This window comes from Cololabis saira, chromosome 6, assembly GCF_033807715.1.
Source record: "Cololabis saira isolate AMF1-May2022 chromosome 6, fColSai1.1, whole genome shotgun sequence".
Lineage (NCBI taxonomy): Eukaryota > Metazoa > Chordata > Actinopteri > Beloniformes > Belonidae > Cololabis > Cololabis saira.
Window position 1 is genome coordinate 37,887,945 of NC_084592.1, and position 22,649 is coordinate 37,910,593.

The window sequence follows — 22,649 nt, forward strand, 5'->3', positions numbered from 1 at the left end:
TGGTCAGGGGAAATTTGGAGGCTCGACCGTTCTCATCTTGGATATTTCAGCACAAAACTCTCTGGATACGGGGACTGTTGCTCACTAGTCATCCGGGCTCTGCCCCATCAGTCGCAGGCACCCTTGTGGATACAAGTGAGTACCTCCAGCTGGTGTCCCCGTCTGCCCCGGCCCGGGCCGGGTCTGCTTGATCACTCACGTGGGGTCTGGGGACCAGGATCAGGGTCGGGACCTGGGCTTTTTGGGGGAAGTCTGTTAAAGTTTTGGTGTTTTTGTGTTAAGTTGGTGTATTTAGAGAAGGTGGGGGGGCGGGGGGGGGCTCATAAGGAGGCCCAGTGCTGCAAACTGTGCAATGATCTGCAGAAAGCCAAGAATAGCCGCTGAGAGCACCAGAGTGGCCCGCCGGCCGGCGGCTGATGGCTTTTTAAGGGAATCGACAGCAGGGCTATCAGTTCACCTCCAGCTATGTGCCACATGCTGCCTGTCAATCAAACGGCATGGGGTCAGGGCGGGGGGGGGGTTCAGGGGGGGCTGGCGTATTTTTGGTTACTGCCATATCTGTCGTTGAGATGCCGATCTGAAAATATCAGCTGGGTTGATCTGGCTTGATCCCCCGTGAGCTGAGACTGAAGTTGAGCTGTATTGATCGTTGATTGATTGCTGATCAGAGTGATCAGCGGGCATCGGCTGGGGAGAGGAACTGAGGAATCTGGCAGCTTCAGCCGAAACCAGCTGACAGCGGTGAAGTCCAGTGGCATGTGTCCCGACGAGGCGTTCGCTGTCACTTTCTGAGAGTCGGAACAAGCGTAGTCATCCTGACGTGCGTTATTGATCGTCAGGTTCTGTAAATGACATTTGGAAGTGAGTTTTTTTTAAGTGACTTTTCTTTTCTTAAACCATTTACTCTTTTATTTAGAGATCCAGAGTTTGAAAAGTGGACCAGCTTCCTTTTTTTCCTCATTCCATGTTTCATGTCCCATGCATCTGTTGTTGTGACTCATTTATGGAGGTATTTTAGGTAGATCTAGAGCTCTGGACTCGTGAGCGCTCGTGTTCCTGCTCTGTGCTGTGACAGCTCTAACCGGCTGCCTGTTATGTGATACGCCTGACACCCATGAGCCACTCAGGATTCAAACCCCTCCAGCACTCTTATATATATATATATATATATATATATATATATATATATATATATATATATACTAAATATATATATATATATATATATATATATATAAATGTTGTATTTATTGAGCTTTATGTTATTGCAGCAGAGCGGAGGCTTGTCATCTCAACTGATGCAAATATCAGGGTACTTCAGCGGTTTCAGCTTTTTCTATAATTTCAGACTGAATACATTTAGCTTTTTTATTTTGCTGTACATAATAACACCAACAATCCTTTTGAATAAACAGCATCGTGGACAGGGTTGGTTACCCTCCAGCTGGAAGGTTGCTGGATTGGTCCCCGTCCCTGGACACTAAACCCCAACACTGGCCCGGGTGGTGTCAGGAAGGGCGTCCAACATAAAAGCGGTGCCAACGATCCACCGCAGAGTCCACTGTGAAGGGAAATGTTGACTGAGTGAAATGTGGTATAAATAGTTTATGTTGGTTTTTTTATAAATCCTCAAAACAGAAAATTCAGCATTCAAAACATTCATTTCAGCGAGACTGCTTTTCAGAGTAAAAGTGACATCCTGGGAAGTTTTAGTTGCAGCTGCCAGATTTGTACCGTGGGTTTGTGTGAAGCAATAAGTGTGTTGAATGTGGAACTGCACGGGGGTGTTTCAGGTGTCTCGGAGGGGCTTTTTAACGGCGTGTCGTCTGGTGGTGAAGAACTGGATTCTGAACCAAAGTGCAAGTTTGTGGTAGGAAGTTGAGAAAAGTTCAGTTTTCTAAGAGAATGCTGCATAATCAAGTTTGTGAGAATCTTGCAGCTTCAACAAACTCTTTGTCTTCTTATCGCGTCAATTTGATTTATACAGCAATAGAAAATATATTTGAATGACATTATACGAATTATTTCACATGATATTTAAAAAAAACAAGATTTTTATAGCTAAATAATTAAAACAAACAGGATCTCATCCAAGTAAGTCGACCAGTACATCAATAAAACATACTTGTGGTGTAACTCTTTGAATAAAATTGCAGCCTTTGAATGCTAAATTATGTTTTTTTCAGTCTATCAAATACAATTTTTTTTTTAATCATGTTACCAATGAAAATGTCCAACACAACGAATGATGCAGATGAATGTCTGAAGGTGTTGACCTGTAAAATGTTGCAGCCATACGTTAAAAACAAAAAACGATTAGGTGACTGTAGATCGGAGCTAAAATTACACTATGACAAAAAAAAAAATCAGAAAAATGCCCCTTTGAGCGTTTCCCCCAGAAAGTGATGTTTTTACTGTCATCAAACGTTGGCTGGAGGTTGTTACAGCAGAACCAGAGCAGGACTCGGGCTCCCCCTGCTGGTGGCAGCAGGCTTTACCGGTACTTCCTCCTGGAGGAGAGACGACCCGTGCTGCTGCACGTTTTTTTAGTTTAGTTTATTTTGTTTTGGTCATTTACATTTTAAGATGTTTGCATATACACACTGTATATGTACAGTATACACACAGGTTTAAATATATATATTATATATATGTACACATTTCCTTTTTTTTTTTTTTTTTTTTTTTGACCAAAAAGGTATAGGCTGAAGCCTCATGGCTTATTTTGCCTATCCTTTTCAACAAAGGCAGACTTCAGAAACAAAAGATACTAATAAGAAGAAAACGAAACGAACGAACAAAACAAGAAAATAAACAAAGAAGAGAAGAAAATAAATGTGGTCACTCATGATTTGAGGATAGCTGCAGGAGGAAAGTTGCATAATTTAGACAGTTTAATATGAAGAGAATTTATATTTGTGTTCTATATTTATCCATTATTTTAGATTTATAATTTTTTTTAAATTTATAAATTGAGCTCCTTTTTTTTAGTTCCTCATCCAGGCGGTTCCACAGTTTCACCCCTTCGACACTGATACACCTTGACATTTTTTTTGTTCTTGGCCATTTCTGCTCAAAAAGGCCCGTAGCGGTCCTGACGTGCAAATCGGTCGTCCGACCTGGGTATAGGGGCGAAAGACTAATCGGTCACGTCAGCTGATGTTTCATCCTTCCTCTGTGTTTCAGGGTGCCGACCATCATGTCAACACAAGCACCAACGTTCACGCAGCCGCTGCAGAGCGTCGTGGCACTAGAGGGTAGTGCCGCGACGTTCGAGGCTCAAGTTAGTGGTAAGAGGCGTCTCCCACTCCGCACCCACACTCATCTACTGAAATACCATCACATCAATCCAGAATCTGATATGGAACCTTCAAGAAATATGAGAAGAGTTCATGTCACACTTAATTATAGAAGTTATTTTACTTTTATTTAATTCACTTGAGTAGTTTCAGTTTCAGGACAGGAAAGAAACTTATATAAATAAAAATGATTCATCTTAAGTGAATATGAGCAGGACCAACAGGAATTTTTGTTTGGCAAAAGCAGAGCATCAGTCCTGCTGCTGCTTTTATTATGAAAGTCCTCATCATGGAAACCACCTCAACTTATATTTGGACATCTGGATGATTTAAAGTTTATTTTAGAATTTCCTTACCTTTCTACAAAACTGAAATCCATGTGTGTAACGATACCGCTTCTGACCACAAGGGGGCAGCATGTTTTATTAAAAAGGCTTAAAGATACAAAAATACATTAAAAAAAATCATCCCTGGTGGGAAAAAGTGTCAGTCCACGACGTGCAAAGGCGTCCTGGCTCATTAGGGCACTCAGGGCCTCTTTCACAAAGCAGCTGTTTGCGCCGCCATATGGTAGGAAGTGGTATTACTGCATAGAGTGGCTTTAAAACGTTTACGTTATATCTCACTGAGTCTAAGGAGAAAATCACATATGTTAATATTTATTGCAAAAGCATTACTGGGTAAACTACCACTGTACATATCCAATTTATTAAAATATTACTCTAGCAGCTATAATACCAGATCATCAGAGAAAATTCTCCTCAAAGTCCCAAGCACTCGAACAGAGTTGGGTAAATCAGCCTTTTCCTTTTATGCACCGCAAGCTTGGAATGAGCTACAACACATACTCAACCTTAAATATTTACCCTCTCTTAACATGTTCAAACACATGTTAAAATCAGTTTTTACAGAACAATGTCATTGTTTTTAATCAAGTGTCATTTTGGTCATGAATTCTTTTTAGCTTTCTGACACTTGTATGTTTTATGTTTGTTTTTTGTTTTGATATTTTTTATTTTTTTATTTTTTGTAAAGTTACTTGTCCTTGTATGTATTTTCTTTTATATGAAACTGAATTTATTTTTTTGCTGCTATCTTGACCAGGACTCCCTGGCAGAAGAGATATTGTATCTCAATGGGACTTTCCTGAATAAATAAAGGATAAATAAATAAAAAAAAAAAAGAATATATCAGATTTAACATTTTCATCTTTTTATGCATTTAAACTTTCTTAATTCTTTCTGAATATTCCTTCATTTCGGGATCAGATTTTCTGATCTTTACTTATGTATTCATATTTGAGTCTTGTTTCTGGCTCTCTGACTCCACCTGCCGTTTCTCGTCTCCGCCCAGGTTCTCCAGTTCCCGAAGTGAGCTGGTTCCGTGATGGCCAGGTTCTTTCCACCGCCTCTCTGCCAGGCGTCCAGATCTCGTTCAGCGACGGCCGCGCTGTTCTGAGTATCCCCGCTGTGACTGCCGCACACAGCGGACGATTCTCCGTCAGAGCTACCAATGGCGCTGGACAAGCCACGAGCACCGCCGAGCTCCTCGTGACAGGTGAGCCTGGAGGGTAGTCCAGTGTGGGCGGAGAGTTCGTAATATTCGTCATCGCTGGTGCCTCTGATCAACCTTCATCACTACCATGAACAACCAATCAGATTTCTTCACGCTTTACACAAATAAGCCTGTTTTTTTATCGTAACATCAAGAAAATGGGTGGAGCAAACAGGTCTGGGAAGCCCCTAATTCTTCGTAAATTTGACGCTTTATAACATTTTCCCGACAAGGTCCAAAAGCTTTGGCCCCGTGTACGGCTCCCAGTGGTCAATCGAGGAACTGTCCTTTCTAAGTCCTGCGATGGTTTCGGCCCAGAACTGAGAACGTTGATGTTGGCTCTTAAATCTCTCTGAGGCATTGGTTTATGTTTTTTTGTGTCTCTTGACGTCATAACAAACTCAAACATGTTTAATATTACCGTACCTCTAGTACTCCATGTTGTTCTATTGTCAGTGTTGGGTGTAACGCGTTACAAAGTAACAAACAAAGTAACTTGTTACAGTAACGCGTTACAAAGTAACGCGTTACTGTAACGAGATTACATTCGCCAGTAACGCAGTAATGTAACGCGTTACATTTGTAATTTGGGTAATCCCGTTATAGTTACTCTAAGACAAGAAAAAATACGTTACTTTAGTTACTTTAAGCTTTTCAGCTACATGTAGAACGGGAGAACAGAAAAGAAAATCAAACTTGCCTTTCATGCGTCTTCACGCGTTGCGCAACACTTGTCTGACTTAACATGATTTTACGGGATTTTACGGGATTTTACAGGACTTCTGGTGCTGATCTGGGCACTGCAGTAATAAGGTTCCAACTACAGGACTGTCAGAAAATTTGAATATTGTTCTTTATTTTCTGTTATGCAATTAAAAAAAACAAAAATGTCATACATTCTGGATTCATTACAAATCAACTGAAATATTCCAAGCCTTTTATTATTTTAATATTGCTGATCATGGCTTACAGCTTAAGCAAACTCAAATATCCTATCTCAAAAAATTTGAATATTCTGGGAATCTTAATCTTAAACTGTAAACCATAATCAGCAATATTAAAATAATAAAAGGCTTGCAATATTTCAGTTGATTTGTAATGAATCCAGAATGTATGACATTTTTGATTTTGTAATTGCATTACAGAAAATCACAATATTCTAATTTTCTGTATATGTTGTTCATTGGCAATCGAGTTATGGTGCAGCTCAGGTGATATTGCGGAGTAATCCAAAAGTAATGTAACTAGTAATGTAGTTACTTTCAGCAACCAGTAACTAAGTAGTGTAAGGGATTACTTTTTAAAAAGTAACTGGTAATATGTAATGGATTACTTTTTTTGAGTAACTACCCCAACACTGTCTATTGTCCACAACTGAAGGGACTGTGGTTTGCAACAGTTGTCATGACGATAGTGAGCGAGGGGGTCACGTAACATTTCGTTGTTTGACTCTTTCAAACCAACGTGTAGTACAGAAATGAAGTCCTGCAGGTCCTAAAACTGGGGATTAGAATTTTGATATTTCAGTATACATGTGTAAGTTTCTTTGTTTTCATACTTGCAGTGGAGACGGCGGCTCCCAGCTTCATACAGAGACTTCAGAGCTCTGCGGTGACGCAGGGCAGCCAGGTGAAGCTGGACGTCAGAGTGACAGGAATCCCCACACCTGTGGTGAAGTTCTACAGAGAAGGAGCCGAGATCCAGAGCTCCACCGACTTCAGGATCCTGCAAGAAGGAGACCTGTACAGTCTGCTGATCGTCGAGGCCTTCCCAGAGGACTCTGGGACGTATTCTGTGACAGCCAGCAACAGCAGCGGACGGGCCACGTCCACCGCCGAGCTGCTGGTTCAAGGTCCGAACCCACGGTTTCTTTGGTTCATTTTTTGTTCGATGGTTTGATTTGATCAGCTGCTGAAACCAGACATGTGTTTTTCAGGCGAAGAAGCTGTTCCGGCAAAGAAAACCAAAACCGTGATTTCTACCTCCCAGATTTCACAGACCAGACAAACCCGAGTGGAAAAGGTAAACCCAGCTGGGAAACCAGAAGGGCAGCCGGGCCGCAACCGAGCTCTAGCTCCATCTGTTGGGTTCTTAAATCATATTTAATTACAGCTCATGTTATTTAGTTCAGATCTCAACTGAGTTTAATCCTCGGACCGTTTTATCAGACTGAATTTATTCTTCCATCTTATTCCAGCAAATTATTTAATTTAATATCTTTTTTTTGTCTCCAATAATTAATATATTGTCGACAACAATTTATTTTAAATCCTGCAGATCTCATTATAATGATATTTAATTCTAATGCAAATCTTAATTTAAACAACCATTTTAATTGCTATAATCAAATGTATTATTATTATTTTCTGTCAGATATACAGTCTGATTCAGGCCGTAGCAAAAACAAACATAAAAACATTTGAAACAAAAAAACATCAGAATTCTGACTTTAATCTCTGGATTTCTGACTTCGGTCTCAAAATCGTGACTTTTTTTTCAGAGAAATTATAAGGAATGATCATAATCTGTCCGAATTTTGACCGTAAAAAAAGCCTCATAATTCTTGGAAATTGTTAGAATTCAAACCTTTTTTGCTGCTGTGGTTGTTGTTGTTGTTGTCAGAATACAGAGAGTGAAAATAATTTGAATTCTGCTTTAAAAGTCAGAAGTTTTGACATAAATCATTCCGAGGAATTCCGATATTAAAAGGTTTAACGGTTAATGCAGAATTATGACCTCTGACCATAAACCTGAAATGTATTATTTTGTTTTTTTCTCAGAATTTTAAATTTCATCTCAGAACTAATTTTTTTTTAATTTGCAAAAATAAAATAAACCATAATCTCAAAATTCAGTTGAAAAAATATTTTTAAAAAAAGTTTAAGTTAGCAAACGTGTCAGAATTCAGACATTACCATTAAAATTCAGAAATTTCTTTCTCTGACTTAAATCTCGGAATTCTCACTTTAATAGAAGTAATAATGTTATAAGTTTTTCCTCATAGTTACAATCTTTTTTTTTTATTAGGGCCCGAGCACCTTCAGTGCGAAGGCCCTATTGTATCTGTAGGAATTATTTGTATTTTTTTTATTATTAGGGCCCGAGCACCTTCAGTGCGAAGGCCCTATTGTATTTGCAGGAATTTTTCTTCTTATTATTATTTTTCTTCTGACAAAGTGATGGCCTTTTTGCCCCCCTTAACATGCCCAAAAAGTCACCAAATTTTGCACCCAAGTCAGGCCTGGCGAAAAATTTGATATTTCATGGGTTGCATTAATGGGCGTGGCAAAATGGCTCAACAGCGCCCCCTTGAAAACTTTGTGCCTCAAGCCCCACGATACGGTTTGACGTACATGCACGAAAATCGGTACACACCTGTATCATGTCACAACTTAAAGAAAAGTCTCTGGGCGTCATGTCGAGAAACCGAACAGGAAGTCGGCCATTTTGAATTAATCCTGTCACTTTGGCGCAAATTATGCCATTCCTTCGGCAGTTAATTCAGCCCGAACCGTAACGTGCACCCAGGTGTGTTATACATCAAAATGTGCGTCTCCCTCTTGCGACCACACGCATTACTTTTCTCTTTCAAAAGCGTTACCGTGGCGACGCTAGACGCCAAAAAGCGCGGCCACCCTTCATCTGGTTGGTTCAGACAGAAAAAACTTTGCGCCTCAAGCCCCATAATACGGTTTGACGTACATGAACGAAAATTGGTACACTCCTGTATCATGTCGCAACTAAAAGAAAAGTCTCTTGGCGCCATGGCCAAAACCCAACAGGAAGTCGGCCATTTTGAACATTCTGAATTAATTGCGTAATTTTGGGGCAATATATGCCATTCCTTCGAGAGTTAATTCAGCCCGAACCGTATCGTGAACCCAGATGTGTTATACATCAAAATGTGCGTCTCCATCCTGCGACTACACGCATTACTTTTCTCTTTGAAAAGTGTTACCGTGGCGACGCTAGACGCCAACAAGCGCACCCCCCCTTCATCTGATTGGTCCATATTTGATAGTTCCCCAAAAGGCACCAAATTTGGCATGCAAGCCAGGCCTGGGGATAAATGTGATATTTCATGGTTTGCATTAATGGGCGTAGCCTAACGGCTCAACAGCGCCCCCCGGAAAACTTTGTGCCTCAAGCCCCACAATACGGTTTGACGTACATGCACGAAAATCGCTACACACCTGTATCATGGCACAACTTAAAGAAAGCCATGGAGCCATGGCCGAAACCGAACAGGATGTCGGCCATTTTGAATAAATTGTGTCATTTTGACGAAATGTATGCCATTCCTTCGGCAGTTAATTCAGCCCGAACCGTAACGTGCACCCAGGTGTGTTATACATCAAAATGTGCGTCTACATCCTGCGACACCACGCATTACTTTTCTCCTTCAAAAGTGTTACCGTGGCGACGCTAGACGCCAAAAGGCGCGCCCCCCCTTCATGTGATTGGTCCATATTTGATAGTTCTCCAAAAGTCACCAAATTTTGCATGCAAGCCAGACTTGGCGATAAATTTGATATTTCATGGTTTGCATTAATGGGCGTGGCCTAACGGCTCAACAGCGCCCCCTAGAATACTTTTATCTGCCATAACTTTTGAATGGTTTGACATAGGAAGTCGTGGGTGGTGTCATGGGACTCTGTAATGAGTCCTTAAGCTTCGTTGGCCTTAATTAGCCCCGCCCCTTCTTCTGATTGGTTGTCCCGATTTTCTGCTATAACATTGGAATGGTTTGACATAGAGAGTCGTGGGTGGTGTCATCAGATTCTTTATGGAGTCCTTGACCTTGATTGGCCAGAATTAGCCACGCCTTCTTCTGATTGGTTGTCCCTTTTTTCTGCTATAACTTTTGAATGGTTTGACATAGGAAGTCGTGGGTGGTGTCATGGGACTTTGTACTGAGTTCTTAAGCTTCGTTGGCCTTAATTAGCCCCGCCCCTTCTTCTGATTGGTTGTCCCGATTTTCTACTATAACTTTTGAATGGTTTGACATAGAGAGTCGTGGGTGGTGTCATCAGATTCTTTATGGAGTCCTTGACCTTCATTGGCCTGAATTAGCCCCGCCCCTTCTTCTGATTGGTTGTCCCTTTTTTCTGCTATAACTTTTGAATGGTTTGACATAGGAAGTCGTGGGTGGTGTCTTTTCTGATTTGCTTATGGGGGGCGGTGGCCGTGAGTGCGAGGGCCCGTTCATCGCTGCTTGCAGCTTTAATTATTCTTATTATTTTTCTGACGAAAGGAGGGCCTTTTTGCCCCCCTAAACGTGCCCAAAAAGTCACCAAATTTTGCACCCAAGCCAGGCCTGGCGAAAAATTTGATATTTAATGGTTTGCATTAATGGGCGTGGCAAAATGGCTCAACAGCGCCCCCTTGAAAACTTTGTGCCTCAAGCCCCACGATACGGTTTGACGTACATGCACGAAAATCGGTACACGCCTGTATCATGACGTAACTTAAAGAAAAGTCTCTTGGCGTCATGCCCGAAACCGAACAGGATGTCGGCCATTTTGAATTAGTCGTGTCATTTTGGCGAAATTTATGCCATTCCTTCGGCAGTTAATACGGCCCGAACCGTAACGAGCACCCAGGTGTGTTATACATCAAAATGTGCGTCTCCATCCTCCGACACCACGCATTACTTTTCTCTCTCAAAAGCGTTACCGTGGCGACGCTAGACGCCAAAAAGCGCGCCCACCCTTCATCTGATTGGTTCAGACAGAAAAAACTTTGCGCCTCAAGCCCCATAATACGGTTTGACGTACATGAACGAAAGTCGGTACACACCTGTATCATGTTGCAACTTACAGAAAAGTCTCTTGGCACCATGGTCGAAACCGAACAGGAAGTCGGCCATTTTGAACATTCTGAATTAATCGCGTTATTTTGGAGCAATATATGCCATTCCTTTGAGAATTAATACGGCCCGAACCGTATCGTGAACCCAGATGTGTTATACATCAAAATGTGCGTCTCCATCCTGCGACTACACGCATTACTTTTCTCTTTCAAAAGTGTTACCATGGCAACGCTAGACGCCAACAAGTGCACCCCCCCTTCATCTGATTGGTCCATATTTGATAGTTCCCCAAAAGGCACCAAATTTGGCACGCAAGCCAGGCCTGGCGATAAATTTAATATTTCATGGTTTGCATTAATGGGCGTGGCAAAATGGCTCAACAGCGCCCCCCGGAAAACTTTGTGCCTCAAGCCCCACAATACGGTTTGATGTACATGCACGAAAATCGCTACACACCTGTATCATGGCACAACTTAAAGAAAAGTCTCTTGGAGCCATGGCCGAAACCGAACAGGAAGTCGGCCATTTTGAAATCTGATTGGTCCATATTTGATAGTTTTCCAAAAGTCACCAAATTTTGCATGCAAGCCAGACTTGGCGATAAATTTGATATTTCATGGTTTGCATTAATGGGCGTGGCCTAACGGCTCAACAGCGCCCCCTAGAAAACTTTTCTCTGCCATAACTTTTGAATGGTTTGACATAGAGAGTTGTGGGTGGTGTCATGGGACTCTGTAATGAGTCCTTAAGCTTCGTTGGCCTTAATTAGCCCCGCCCCTTCTTCTGATTGGTTGTCCCTTTTTTCTGCTATAACTTTTGAATGGTTTGACATAGGAAGTCGTGGGTGGTGTCATGGGACTCTGTAATGAGTCCTTAAGCTTCGTTGGGCTTAATTAGCCCCGCCCCTTCTTCTGATTGGTTGTCCCGATTTTCTGCTATAACATTGGAATGGTTTGACATAGAGAGTCGTGGGTGGGGTCATCAGATTCTGTATGGAGTCCTTGACCTTCATTGGCCTGAATTAGCCCCGCCCCTTCTTCTGATTGGTTGTCCCTTTTTTCTGCTATAACTTTTCAATGGTTTGACATAGAGAGTCATGGGTGGTGTCATTTCTGATACTTATGGGGGGCGGTGGCCGTGAGTGCGAGGGCCCGTTCATTGCTGCTTGCAGCTTTAATTTACAATTGTTTCTGAGATTAAAGAGTTAAATATTGAAATTCTGATGTTTTTCCTCCCAATTCTGAAGAAAAAGGTCTCCATTTCGGCTTCAAGCTCAAAACTTCAAGCTCAAAACTTCAGGCTTCAATCTCTGAATTAAAAAAATTTAAGAATACATTCATAAAAAAATAAAGAACACATGTATAAAAGGTTCAAATACATAAATATATTGTTTTCCCATAGCGACAGTCCTCCTCTGCATCTGTATTGTGTTTTTTTCTCATCCACGCTGACCTCCTTGCCGCCGCTGTCTCTCCTCAGAGGATGGGGGCCAGTTTCCAGGCCACCAGCATGATGGGGATGCAGGTGGAGGGCGCTGAGCTCACCCACATGATGGGTCACAGGACCCAGCAGGTAGAGGGCGCTGAGCTCACCCACATGATGAGTCACAGGACCCAGCAGGTAGAGGGCGCTGAGCTCACCCACATGATGAGTCACAGGACCCAGCAGGTGGAGGGCGCTGAGCTCACCCACATGCTGGGTCACAGGACCCCACCCAGAGTCCCGCCAAAACCCTCCTCCAAGTCACCAACACACTACTCACTGGTAGCCAAGGTGACTGGAGGACGCCATCAGTCCCCGTCACCTGTCAGACACGTGAAGGCACCCACGCCTACACACAGGTGAGCAGAGACTCTCCTTGTTCACATTAGCTAAAAACCCCTGCAGGCCCATTTGTGAGCCTCTTTGACTCTCTATCGCCCCCATCAGGTCCCCCATCACCACACATAAGCAAGATGTCGGCGGGGACGTTCTCCCACCATGGAAGACGGGATTTGAAAGTGTTACGCACGTGGTCCAGGAGCAGCGGATCACTGAGGTTAAACAGGTGAGGCTGGGGACTGGGTGGGGTTGGGGGTTCAACAGTAGGTCCAACGGTCTGTGTACTTCACGGCCATCCGTTTTTTGTTTTGAAATGACAAAATAAAAATAGAGAAATAATCCAAAACTAATCAGTTTCCCGTTTTTTTGTTTCGATAATAAAAAATTAAAAACGGAAAACGGATCATTATCCGTTATCCGTTTTCATTGATGTGTTTGAAAATCGAAATTGGGAATTAAAATAGCGAGTGGAAAACTCTCTTCTCTATTTCCTATTCGTTTCCAAGGATACTGAAAACAAGGATTGGACAAATGGGGGGATTGCACATGCGCAGTAATAAATTAAGAAAGTTGTTTCTGGTTCTTTTGTTGATCAGATTGAAAATTAACAGTTTAGATTTTTTTAATGTTGAAACACAAAATAAATCAAATATGAAACCTGGCAGTGAAACATGAGTTTAATCTGTAATCTGTCTTCACTCCGTCATGAAACTGTGATGTTGTGACAGTCCGTTCAGCTGCAGCGTCCAAAAAAAAGCAGCGTCCAATCAATAACATGTACTGAACTTTAACATACTGCCCCCCCCGTGGAAACGAATAGGAACTAGAGAAAAGAGTTTTCCACTCGCTATTTTAATTCCCAATTTCGATTTTCACACATCAATGAAATCGGATAACGAATAACGGATAATGGATAATGATCCGTTTTCTGTTTTCCGTTTTTTATTATCAAAACAAAAAATGGGAAATGGATTATTTTGGATTATTTCTCTATTTTTATTTAGTCATTTCAAAACAAAAAACGGATGGCCGCGAAGTACATGGACCTCCAACAGTCTTTAAATGTTTAAAAATGTTCAGTTCCACTCAGAAGACTCTGTTCGTTTGTGTGTTTATGTGTGTTTATCAGCGGCATTACTTTGTTTGATGCTTTTATCAGAGGTCTCAGGTCTGAGCCTCAAACCTGAAACCAGACCAAGAATCTGCCTTTCGCTAGAAAAACCTCTTCCTCATATCACAAAGACACGTTGACTGTTTTTGTTCGTGTCAATCTTCTTCCATTTGTCACTTCCTTGGTACTTCACAGAGGAATGAAACTACAACCCATCCATGAATCCTTTAATCCACCCTTCCTGTTCAGGGTCACGGGGGGACTGCTGGAGCTCTGCTGTCTTCTGGGGAAAAGCAGGGGTACCCCAGGAGGTTACCAGTAAACAGATGAGACTCTTCTTAGAGTCCTCTTTTCTTATTTAGTTGTGTGAACTCTCTTTCCTTCCCTTGCAGTAGTTACTCTTGAGTCCCGTCGCTCTTTGATTTCTCTCAGCTGAATTTATTGCTTAAAGAAGGAAGTGAGGAGTGTGATGATGTTCCCTTAAAAATCTGCACCAAAGGTGCTCCGGCGCTTTCGTGTTTATCCTGACACGGCCCAGTTATGAAAGTGTCTCCCTGATCCAGGTTTCTGTAAATACGGAAACACATTTGTGGCATTGGTGTTGGTGTTTGTGCAAATACACTCATGTAAGTGTTCTGTTGTGTATTTTTGTCTTTGAGAGCGGCAGGTTGGTGTAAAGGGGTGAACATTTCTCTAACTTGTACCGTTGGTGTGTTCAGTCATGTGGACATCTAGTAGCGTAGCCTGAAGACGAGAGGTTGGAAAACGACTCTCCTGGTTCCGTCCACGGTTTAAAACTACTACCAACTTAATTAAACATTGTTTAACGCGCGCCATGTGCTCTATCGTGTAGAAAGACAGAAACGTTGGAGCCCCAGTTAGTTCGGTAGCAGTACACCCCGGTGACGCCCCATACTGTCCAGATTGTGACCAAGAGACATCGTTATATCAAAATGACCCTTAAAACCCACAACTGTAAAAGAATAAAACCCAACTTGTTAATGGTTCTCTTTGGTCATGTTATTTTCTCTGAGTCAAATCTAGATGCTAAGCTATGCTACGCTACGCCAAGCTACGCATTCTGAATCAAGCGCGGTCTTTAGGAAAGACAGTTCCTTATTGAACTTGATATCCAAGCTCTTTTAAAAAGAGAAGATGAATGGACTAAATATTGACGTTACAGTCAGGGCTAAAAGTTTTGGTTTGAATGGGCTGAGTTCATACGAAGTTTGGTTTTTGCTACTTCAGTGTCTTCCATGAGTTACTGGAGAGCATGTGTGAGCATTTCACCCATTTCGAAGGCATTTATTGGCAAAAACATCAGAGTGAATATCTACAGTGTCTATCCTTTTTTACAACATTTCTCTAACTATCTCTGACATACAAGATGTCAGTTTCTGGGATGAATCCTGACTGGTGGAGATCCGTTCTTGCTATGCTGGAGCCCTGAGTTGATCACAATTTACAATGGTTTTGCACCAGACTTGTAGGGTCCAATTTTTGTCCAATTTGTACTTGGAGATCACAGCATTGAAATACATGGGTGGATGAGTCTCAATGAGCAGACATTGCTATCAAGCAGGCCAGAACCACACTTACAGTATAATAGAGCAACTCTTTGAATAAATCTGGTGTATAGGAACCTCTGAAATGTATAACATGCTCACAAATATTATGCAGTATACCATGGAAAGACCTGCAAAACACGATCTAAAGAGTACTGAAGCACAGAACCCAGATAGCAGAGACAATTGGACCTATGTGGTTTACGTTTGGCACTTGTAGCTCAGTTATGGCTCTGGCAAGTGCTATGTAGGCCAGATGTGCCCCAAAGTGAATAAACTGGGCCAAACTTAGGTTTAGGTGTGTGTAGTGTGAGCCATATGTGGTCCAGATTTCATCAGCTTGTCTGGACGTGGGATACGACAGGTGTTTCAAGGACCGGCACCCAAAGGCCCACAGAAAAAGGCAGAGTTTAGGAAGCTCTCTTTGGGGTGGGTTTGGGCCAAAGATTCCATCTAGGAAAACTACAGATGAAAGATGAAAATGTGTATCACTGCCAAAACTTTTAGCCACAGCTACACATTCAGGAAGTTGATTGAGTGAAAAGTTTTCCTTTATCCACCTGCCGCTCTTTACCCCATCGTCTGCCATGGATGTTCTGAGTTCTATGTGCTGCTGGTTCTGTCTCCAGGCTGAGGGAGGGACAAGAGCTGGGGCGGTGGCCACGGTGGTGGCTGCCGTCGACCTCGCTCGTGTCCGAGGGCCCATGCATGTTGAGGGCGGTCGAGCTGAAGAACAGGAGGTGGAGGCTGTAGAGACGGAGTTGAGGCAACAGGCTGATGTTAAAGTTGCCGATCAACAGCATCATGCTAGCTGGACGACATCGAGAATGGAGGCTGGAACAATGTCCATAACTGCTCAGGGGTTCACAGCTGAACTGCAGCCTCAGGTTAGCCTGGCCTCCGGTGCTAAGAAAACAGCTAAGAGAGGACTTAATCAAAAGATTACCTCAAAAGATTACCTAAAACTGTCTGGCAAGTGTCTTGAACTGCACTGGCAAACAATTTGCCACTGGGATCCAATCAGCTTCAATTATTCTTATTCTGTTAGTAACAACAGGCTCAGTCTTCCTTTGTGATAAATGTTTAGGTTTCACAATAGTATTTTCAGTTTCTGTGTCCAATTTATATGAAAACTGTGGCAAATATTCTATAAATTTAGATCATATAGCGAAGCATGTCAGCAGCTGACATCGTGATTGGGTGAAATGTAATTGAGCTAAATCACTTGCCAGTGCTTTAAGATAAATTATCTAAAAAACGTACAAACGTGTGATTGATTATGTGATTATTTACTAGGTTAGCAATATTTAATTATCTCAGAAACGCACCTGTATTGAGCAGCTCTGAAAATCTTGGTGAGAATCTAACACTCCTGTGAACTCTCTTGGTTACCCCAGATTCACAAAGTGACAGAAATCTCCTCTCGTGTGGACACTGGTGCTACCTCATCTCCAGTTCCACATTTCACAGTTTCTAAAGTTTCTGTCCCAAAAACAGAGACTAGCAGTGAGGTAAGGAAGGCAGCACAAGGCAAGCAGTAGAAAATAAACTGTGTGGGAGTGATAAACGTAGCCTTAACACTTAGTCATGATTCGTTAATTCCCTTTAGCCCTTTAGCTGCTGTTGCTAACCCTTTCAGGCATACTTCAAATTTCCAGCCAGTTTAACCACAGACTGACTGAAGCTGTGCAATCGTGTTAAACTTGGAGCGTAGCTCTAGATTAAACTTAAACTTGGCTGTACTGTGTTCTATTGCAGCTAAATTAGCTGAAAGCTAACCGTCTGCTAACACCTTAGCAGATGTATTGACTACTCCAGTTTTTATTACACCAGCTTGTTAAGTATTATCTTATTTATTCAAAACCTGCAGAAAATGTTAAACATATCCGAATCACATACTTTAAATTTGTGCCACTGACTAATACAGATGCTTATAGCGTTATTTTTCCTTCCACATTTACGAGATCGCACGTGTTAGTTTATTGTGTAGAAACTGATTGACTAGAACATAATCGTCCATGCAGAAGCAATTGTGGGAAAAAATAAGCTTCTTTAAAAAGGCAAACTGCAGTAACATAAGCCTAAACGAAAGGCTTAAACTGCCCCCCAAAAATAATGAAACCGAAATCCCAACATGACTTTCATCATTAATCAGACATAGCTGTGATTGTATAGCCTGGCCAGTCATAAGAACTCATGTTGCAAAGATGACCTCTTGTTAACTGGGTCTGATACCCCGTTTCAATCACAGCCATTTTCACCGGTATGGAATGTACCAAACCAATCACAACCGAATGACTCATACCTGAGCGTGCATCCAAGAACCACTAAGATGGTTCCAGAAGTGCTAATATCACCTTGGATCAACAGTTTTTTACTATAAAACTGTAAGCAGTCATACACAGGCGTTCCTGCAGTCCTGATGCCATTACTGATGACTTTTGTTGATACAAATTGTGGAAAAAATGTCTAAAATACCTCTGTATATATATATATTTTAATCACTAGGTGACTATCTGAGTGAAATAACATACTATAATAACACTGAAGAATAGACTCAAATGACCAGACTTCAGTGAATTGGATTATCTTTGGATGCAAAGGCCAAAACACACATCTCAGAGGGTTGAAGGACAGCGGGGTGCTTTTACACAAAAAGACCCAAACATTCAGACACTGAACTGGTCTGAACTGACCGTATGCACAAAGAGCTCACAGACTGACCGAAGTGACACATTTCCATCGCATTAGTTCTTTTGTCGCTCTGCCTATGTCACACTCTTCCAATCTCTGATTGGTTGTATGTCTGACCAGTGTCATCCAGAGGCAATTTCTTCTGTGACCGGTGGTCACCGGTGGCACTGCCCCTGAAATCAGAGTCCAAACCAGACTAATTTCTTGTACCGTAGAGGAGAAGATGTAGGCTGGCCGGCCAGGCTAGTGATTCACACCACCTTAAGGAGTTTAGTGGATCGATATTTGGTTTCTACTGCTTGCCTGAAATGCAAATCTTTTGTTAAACATTGTGTAGAAGTGTTATGAATAATGAATAATGTCTTTAAAATAACAAATTCAATTTACCTTTAACTTTGTTTTCCCTCTTCCTTCTCAATGCGCCATTTATTAATCAGTAAACGCACTTCCTCCAGAGCCCCGCATTAATTCTGCTTCATCTAATAATCCTTTCATTTGACCCTTTTTCTAGCTTTAATAAAACTAATGTCCCATAGTGGAGTGTGTTAACACCAACTTGAGAACATAAAACGAAAAGAACGTATTGTTTTGATGATGGTGTGGCTGTTCCTCCTCCTCTCTGGATCGGTCAGGTTTCCATCGCCGGCTCCGCTATGGCGACTCTGCACAAAGAATTATCCACATCCTATGGCACAGCTAGAAAGATCATCAAGACTGTCAAGTCTCCCAGTCCGTCTCGTAGAGTGACGGAGGCCAGAGAGACGCCGGAGCCTATCCCGCCTCCTTTCAAAGATTCCACTGAGACGTACCGCTTTGGCGTCGAGTTACAGACTGGGGTGGTGCACTTGGGGGGCATGGAGAGAGTATATGAGGAAGGGGGAGCCAAGGTTTGTCACCGAGTTTAGTTAGCTGGATCTGAGCAGGACAAGAAAACCTGAGATCTAAGCAAAAGTCTCATCACATCTGTTTTAATAAAACCAATAACAGAGCCAGACATCTGTAGAATCTCATTACTGACTCTTCTGAACCTGCTAGAAAAAACCTCCACCTCTGAAGGGTTCATACACTCCAAAGTTTTGGTCTACCTTTTCATTTCCAGTAGTCTTTATGCAAGAACTGGTCAAGTAAAAGGGTTTGGTTTTCATCTTGTGGAGCGTTACGTTTACCACAACTGTTAGAGCCGAACCCTGCGGCGAGATGGAAGTACGGTTTTCTTGATTTCTGTGAAAAATCCAGGATTGACTCATCTTTATTACGTATTGGTTGGAAAGTGTTCAATGTTCTGTCTGTTGTAACGCAGTCTACATGTTCTGTGTTTGAAGTTAAAAATAAAAAAATACATTATTCGTTAAGCTGCAACATCCTAACGCAGCTGTGGTTATGTGACAGGTGGTGATGGCGGCAGGAGCAGAAGCTTCTGCAGGTTTCGCTGTGGTACCGCCTGGCCTGGTGTCTGTAAGTGGCTTTATTTTTCTCGCATCGTGGCTCATAAACAGTCTTCTCTGGAAAACTGCTGTTTTCTACATGTGACTAACTTCTCCGTGCAGGGCTTGAAGAATACAAATGTGACTGAGGGAGAGTCGGTGACTCTGGAGTGCCAGATCAGTGGCCACCCCTCCCCCGTCATAATGTGGTTCAGAGAGGACTACAAAATCGAGAGCTCCATTGATTTCCAGATCAGCTATGAGAACGAAATTGCCCGGCTGGTGATTCGTGAGGCGTTCGCCGAAGACAGCGGACGCTTCACTTGCACTGCCACCAATGAGGCGGGGACTGTCAGCACGTCCTGCTATCTGCTCGTCCAGGGTCAGTACAAGCGGCATTGAAGACAAATTATTACTATTAAAACAGTGGCAAGACATAGTATGTAAATCCTTGGGACTTTACCGTTTATCTGCATAAACATTGCCGGTGAAAAGATTTTTGTTGCATCAGTCCCCAAAACATTTTCTTACTTACAAACCAGGTGTGTAATGATCGATCGATCTACATGTTCTGAGAGACCTCCTGTTTGTGAGGAGTGGTTCACATCAGCAGATAATTAATTATAATATTTGTCTTTTATCAATCAAAGTATCCTTTTATGATTGGGGCTTACCCCATGTGAAACCCCCAAAGGGGGTCCTTTTTTCTCAACATTTGTATACTTTTGGTAGACATCAGGGTTTAATGTTGGGCCTTCTCCGGTTTTAGTATTCATCCTCTTATAACCCTGCCTTCTGTAGATACGATTGTGATTTGTGTGTAATTCTGTCTTTCTCTCCCAGTTTCTGAAGAAATTGAAGGAAGACAGGAAATAGTTGTCACTTCTGAAATGGCTGGGGAGAAACTGTGAGTCAAATAAAGTTCACATAAGAATGAATAGAGTGCTAGAGTGACGTCTTTATCGTTCAAGCTGCGGCACAGTTTGGTCCTGGAAAGTGAGATGTTTTTTTTTTCCAGAGTTACGATGGAAACCGTGTCCCAGGTGAGCGTAGCCGAGTCAGATGTCGCTGCCGCCGCTCCCTTCTTCATCAGGAAACCAACTGTACAGAAGTTGGTGGAGGGAGGAAGCGTGGTGTTTGAGTGCCAGGTTGGCGGTAGCCCCAAGCCTCACATCATCTGGAAGAAGAGCGGTGTACCGCTCACCACCGGATACAGGTACCGACAGCCTACTGGTCTGTTTTTCATTAACAGGGTTTCCGCGGGGTTTTAAAAAGTATTAAAAAGTGATAAATGAAAATTGCCAAATTTAAGGCCATTAAAAGTGTTAAATTCACTGTCAGAGGTATTTTTTTTTAAATTGGTATTATTTTTTACCTTTTACATTTTAAGCAGTCTATTTTATTGTCATTCACAAAGTGAAATAAATGTGAAACATCTGGTCAATGAGTCTATAAATCTGTTCTGTATAGTGTTCTATAGTTCAAAATCTGTATTAATGTTAAAAGGTCCGTGATTAACACTTAATGTTGTGACAGTTTTTAAAAAAAATCTGAAGGTAGTGAAAAAAATATTAAATTGGTATTAAATTTAACATAAGGATTGCTGTATAAACCCTGATTAAGCACGTGTCCGTTACCTTTGAAAATGCACAAACTGACAGACGGACAAACAGAAAATGTGGCAAATCATCAGATCACCTTCACAAAACTTCTCATAGACAGCTAAAACATGGTTTTCTAAGGGACCTGAAAAAGCTAAACTACAAGGGAAACACCTTTTTTGTGCCTACGGGTCACATGAGCTACCAAAAAGAGTCATGTTTGCTGTGCTGTTGGAGCCGAAGCCCCTGATCATGATATTGTAGGTCAACAAGGGGAGTTATTGCTTCACCTGATTCATAAGAAATCACGAGAGTCATCCTAACATTTTGAATGTATTGCTCTTCCATTAAATCGTAGACAATGACCGCTGAGAAAACGTTTAAATGTATAGGAGGCTTTCATTGCAGAATAATGACTTCTAAAGAGGAGAGTGGTTCCACTTCTGATACTAGTGTCAGAAACACTGAATCTTCCCAAAATAATGATATAAGGTCTGCAAGTATTTCCTTTAGAAACCAACTGATGCCGTCTCATCATCTCCGTTGTCCATCAGATACAAAGTTGCCTACAAGAAGGAAACTGGAGAGTGTAAGCTGGAGATCTCCATGACCTTTGCTGATGATGCTGGAGAGTACTCCATCTTTCTCAAGAATCAGCTCGGAGAAGTCTCGGCCTCCGCCACCTTGCTGGAGGAAGGTATGTCAACAAACACCACCACAACTGAAATATTCCAGAACATCAAGACATGTGGAATGATTAAGATACCGAAAGAGTCAAATTGAACTTATGTCATCTTCAGCTACAGTTCTGCATCTTAAATTGATAACAACTGATATCAAGATGCCCTCATTGAAATAACATTCCCGTACTTTACCTGCAGAGGAATACGAAGTTTACATGAAGAAATACGAAGAATCTTTCAGGACTGAAGTGACAGCAGTGGTGCTGGAGCCCCACGTGGCAGATGTTCCCCCGGTCACCGTAACAACGATGGGGCAGATGACCACAACCGTTATCTCCGGACAGGTAGGAGTCGTGGCTGGATGGTTGAGGTTAATATGATGGAGAATACGGACAGATACCACCAACTATCACCAACCACAGACACAGCGACTCCAGACTTTCGGACATTCACATTCACATTAAATGTGCAATAACCGAGGAAATGAAATCGAGACTAATCCATTTATGGACACCATTGACACCATTTGAGATAACTACACCGTTGAGGATTAGAGTTTGGCCTGGTATTAAACCCTACCGACAGAAGAAGTCAAACTACCTTCAACTTCATTGCTAAGTCTTTAGCACCGTAGTTTCAGCTGTAGCTTGATCTCAATGTCTGTGCTGAAAATGTAACACCAACCAATTTTACTTTTATGCTTTAACCTGGTGATGGTATATTTTTTTTACAAGATGAGCTATGAGTCATTTTCTTAACAAAATGAGACATGCATCTCATACCATACAATCGTTTTACCATAACTTGCCCTCATTCAGGCCAGTGAAGAAGAAAATCTGTTAAATAGAAACATGGAAACAGTTCATTTCAACTAGGTCGTACAGACTGCTGACTGCATAGAGAGAAATGGTTAAACACTTCTTGGCAGTCTGATCACGTTTGTCTTGGACCAGCCAGCACATCAGGCCTGGTTATTGATCCGTTACAGCAGGGTTGGCCAATCCTGGTCCTCGAGAGCCCCTATCCAGCATGTTTTAGATGATTCCCTGCTTCAGCACACCATGATAAAAGTAGCTGTGTCAACA

At 42.0% G+C, this 22,649-nt stretch overlaps 1 protein-coding gene across 1 annotated transcript in view; it reads left to right on the forward strand.

Moving 5' to 3' along the window:
* Positions 1 to 22,649, forward strand: part of ttn.1 (titin, tandem duplicate 1) — a 217,208-nt gene continuing 194,559 nt past the window's right edge. The window contains exons 1-18 of the mRNA XM_061722950.1: positions 1 to 135; positions 3,187 to 3,290; positions 4,653 to 4,856; positions 6,418 to 6,705; positions 6,790 to 6,875; positions 12,145 to 12,189; positions 12,334 to 12,506; positions 12,595 to 12,729; positions 14,097 to 14,166; positions 15,792 to 15,911; positions 16,560 to 16,673; positions 18,489 to 18,743; positions 19,246 to 19,311; positions 19,404 to 19,662; positions 20,124 to 20,187; positions 20,263 to 20,496; positions 21,436 to 21,578; positions 21,763 to 21,908. Of these exons, the coding sequence (XP_061578934.1) occupies positions 3,200 to 3,290; positions 4,653 to 4,856; positions 6,418 to 6,705; positions 6,790 to 6,875; positions 12,145 to 12,189; positions 12,334 to 12,506; positions 12,595 to 12,729; positions 14,097 to 14,166; positions 15,792 to 15,911; positions 16,560 to 16,673; positions 18,489 to 18,743; positions 19,246 to 19,311; positions 19,404 to 19,662; positions 20,124 to 20,187; positions 20,263 to 20,496; positions 21,436 to 21,578; positions 21,763 to 21,908 (2,493 nt within the window). The 5' untranslated portion in view covers positions 1 to 135; positions 3,187 to 3,199. The remainder of the gene's footprint in view (positions 136 to 3,186; positions 3,291 to 4,652; positions 4,857 to 6,417; positions 6,706 to 6,789; positions 6,876 to 12,144; positions 12,190 to 12,333; positions 12,507 to 12,594; positions 12,730 to 14,096; positions 14,167 to 15,791; positions 15,912 to 16,559; positions 16,674 to 18,488; positions 18,744 to 19,245; positions 19,312 to 19,403; positions 19,663 to 20,123; positions 20,188 to 20,262; positions 20,497 to 21,435; positions 21,579 to 21,762; positions 21,909 to 22,649) is intronic.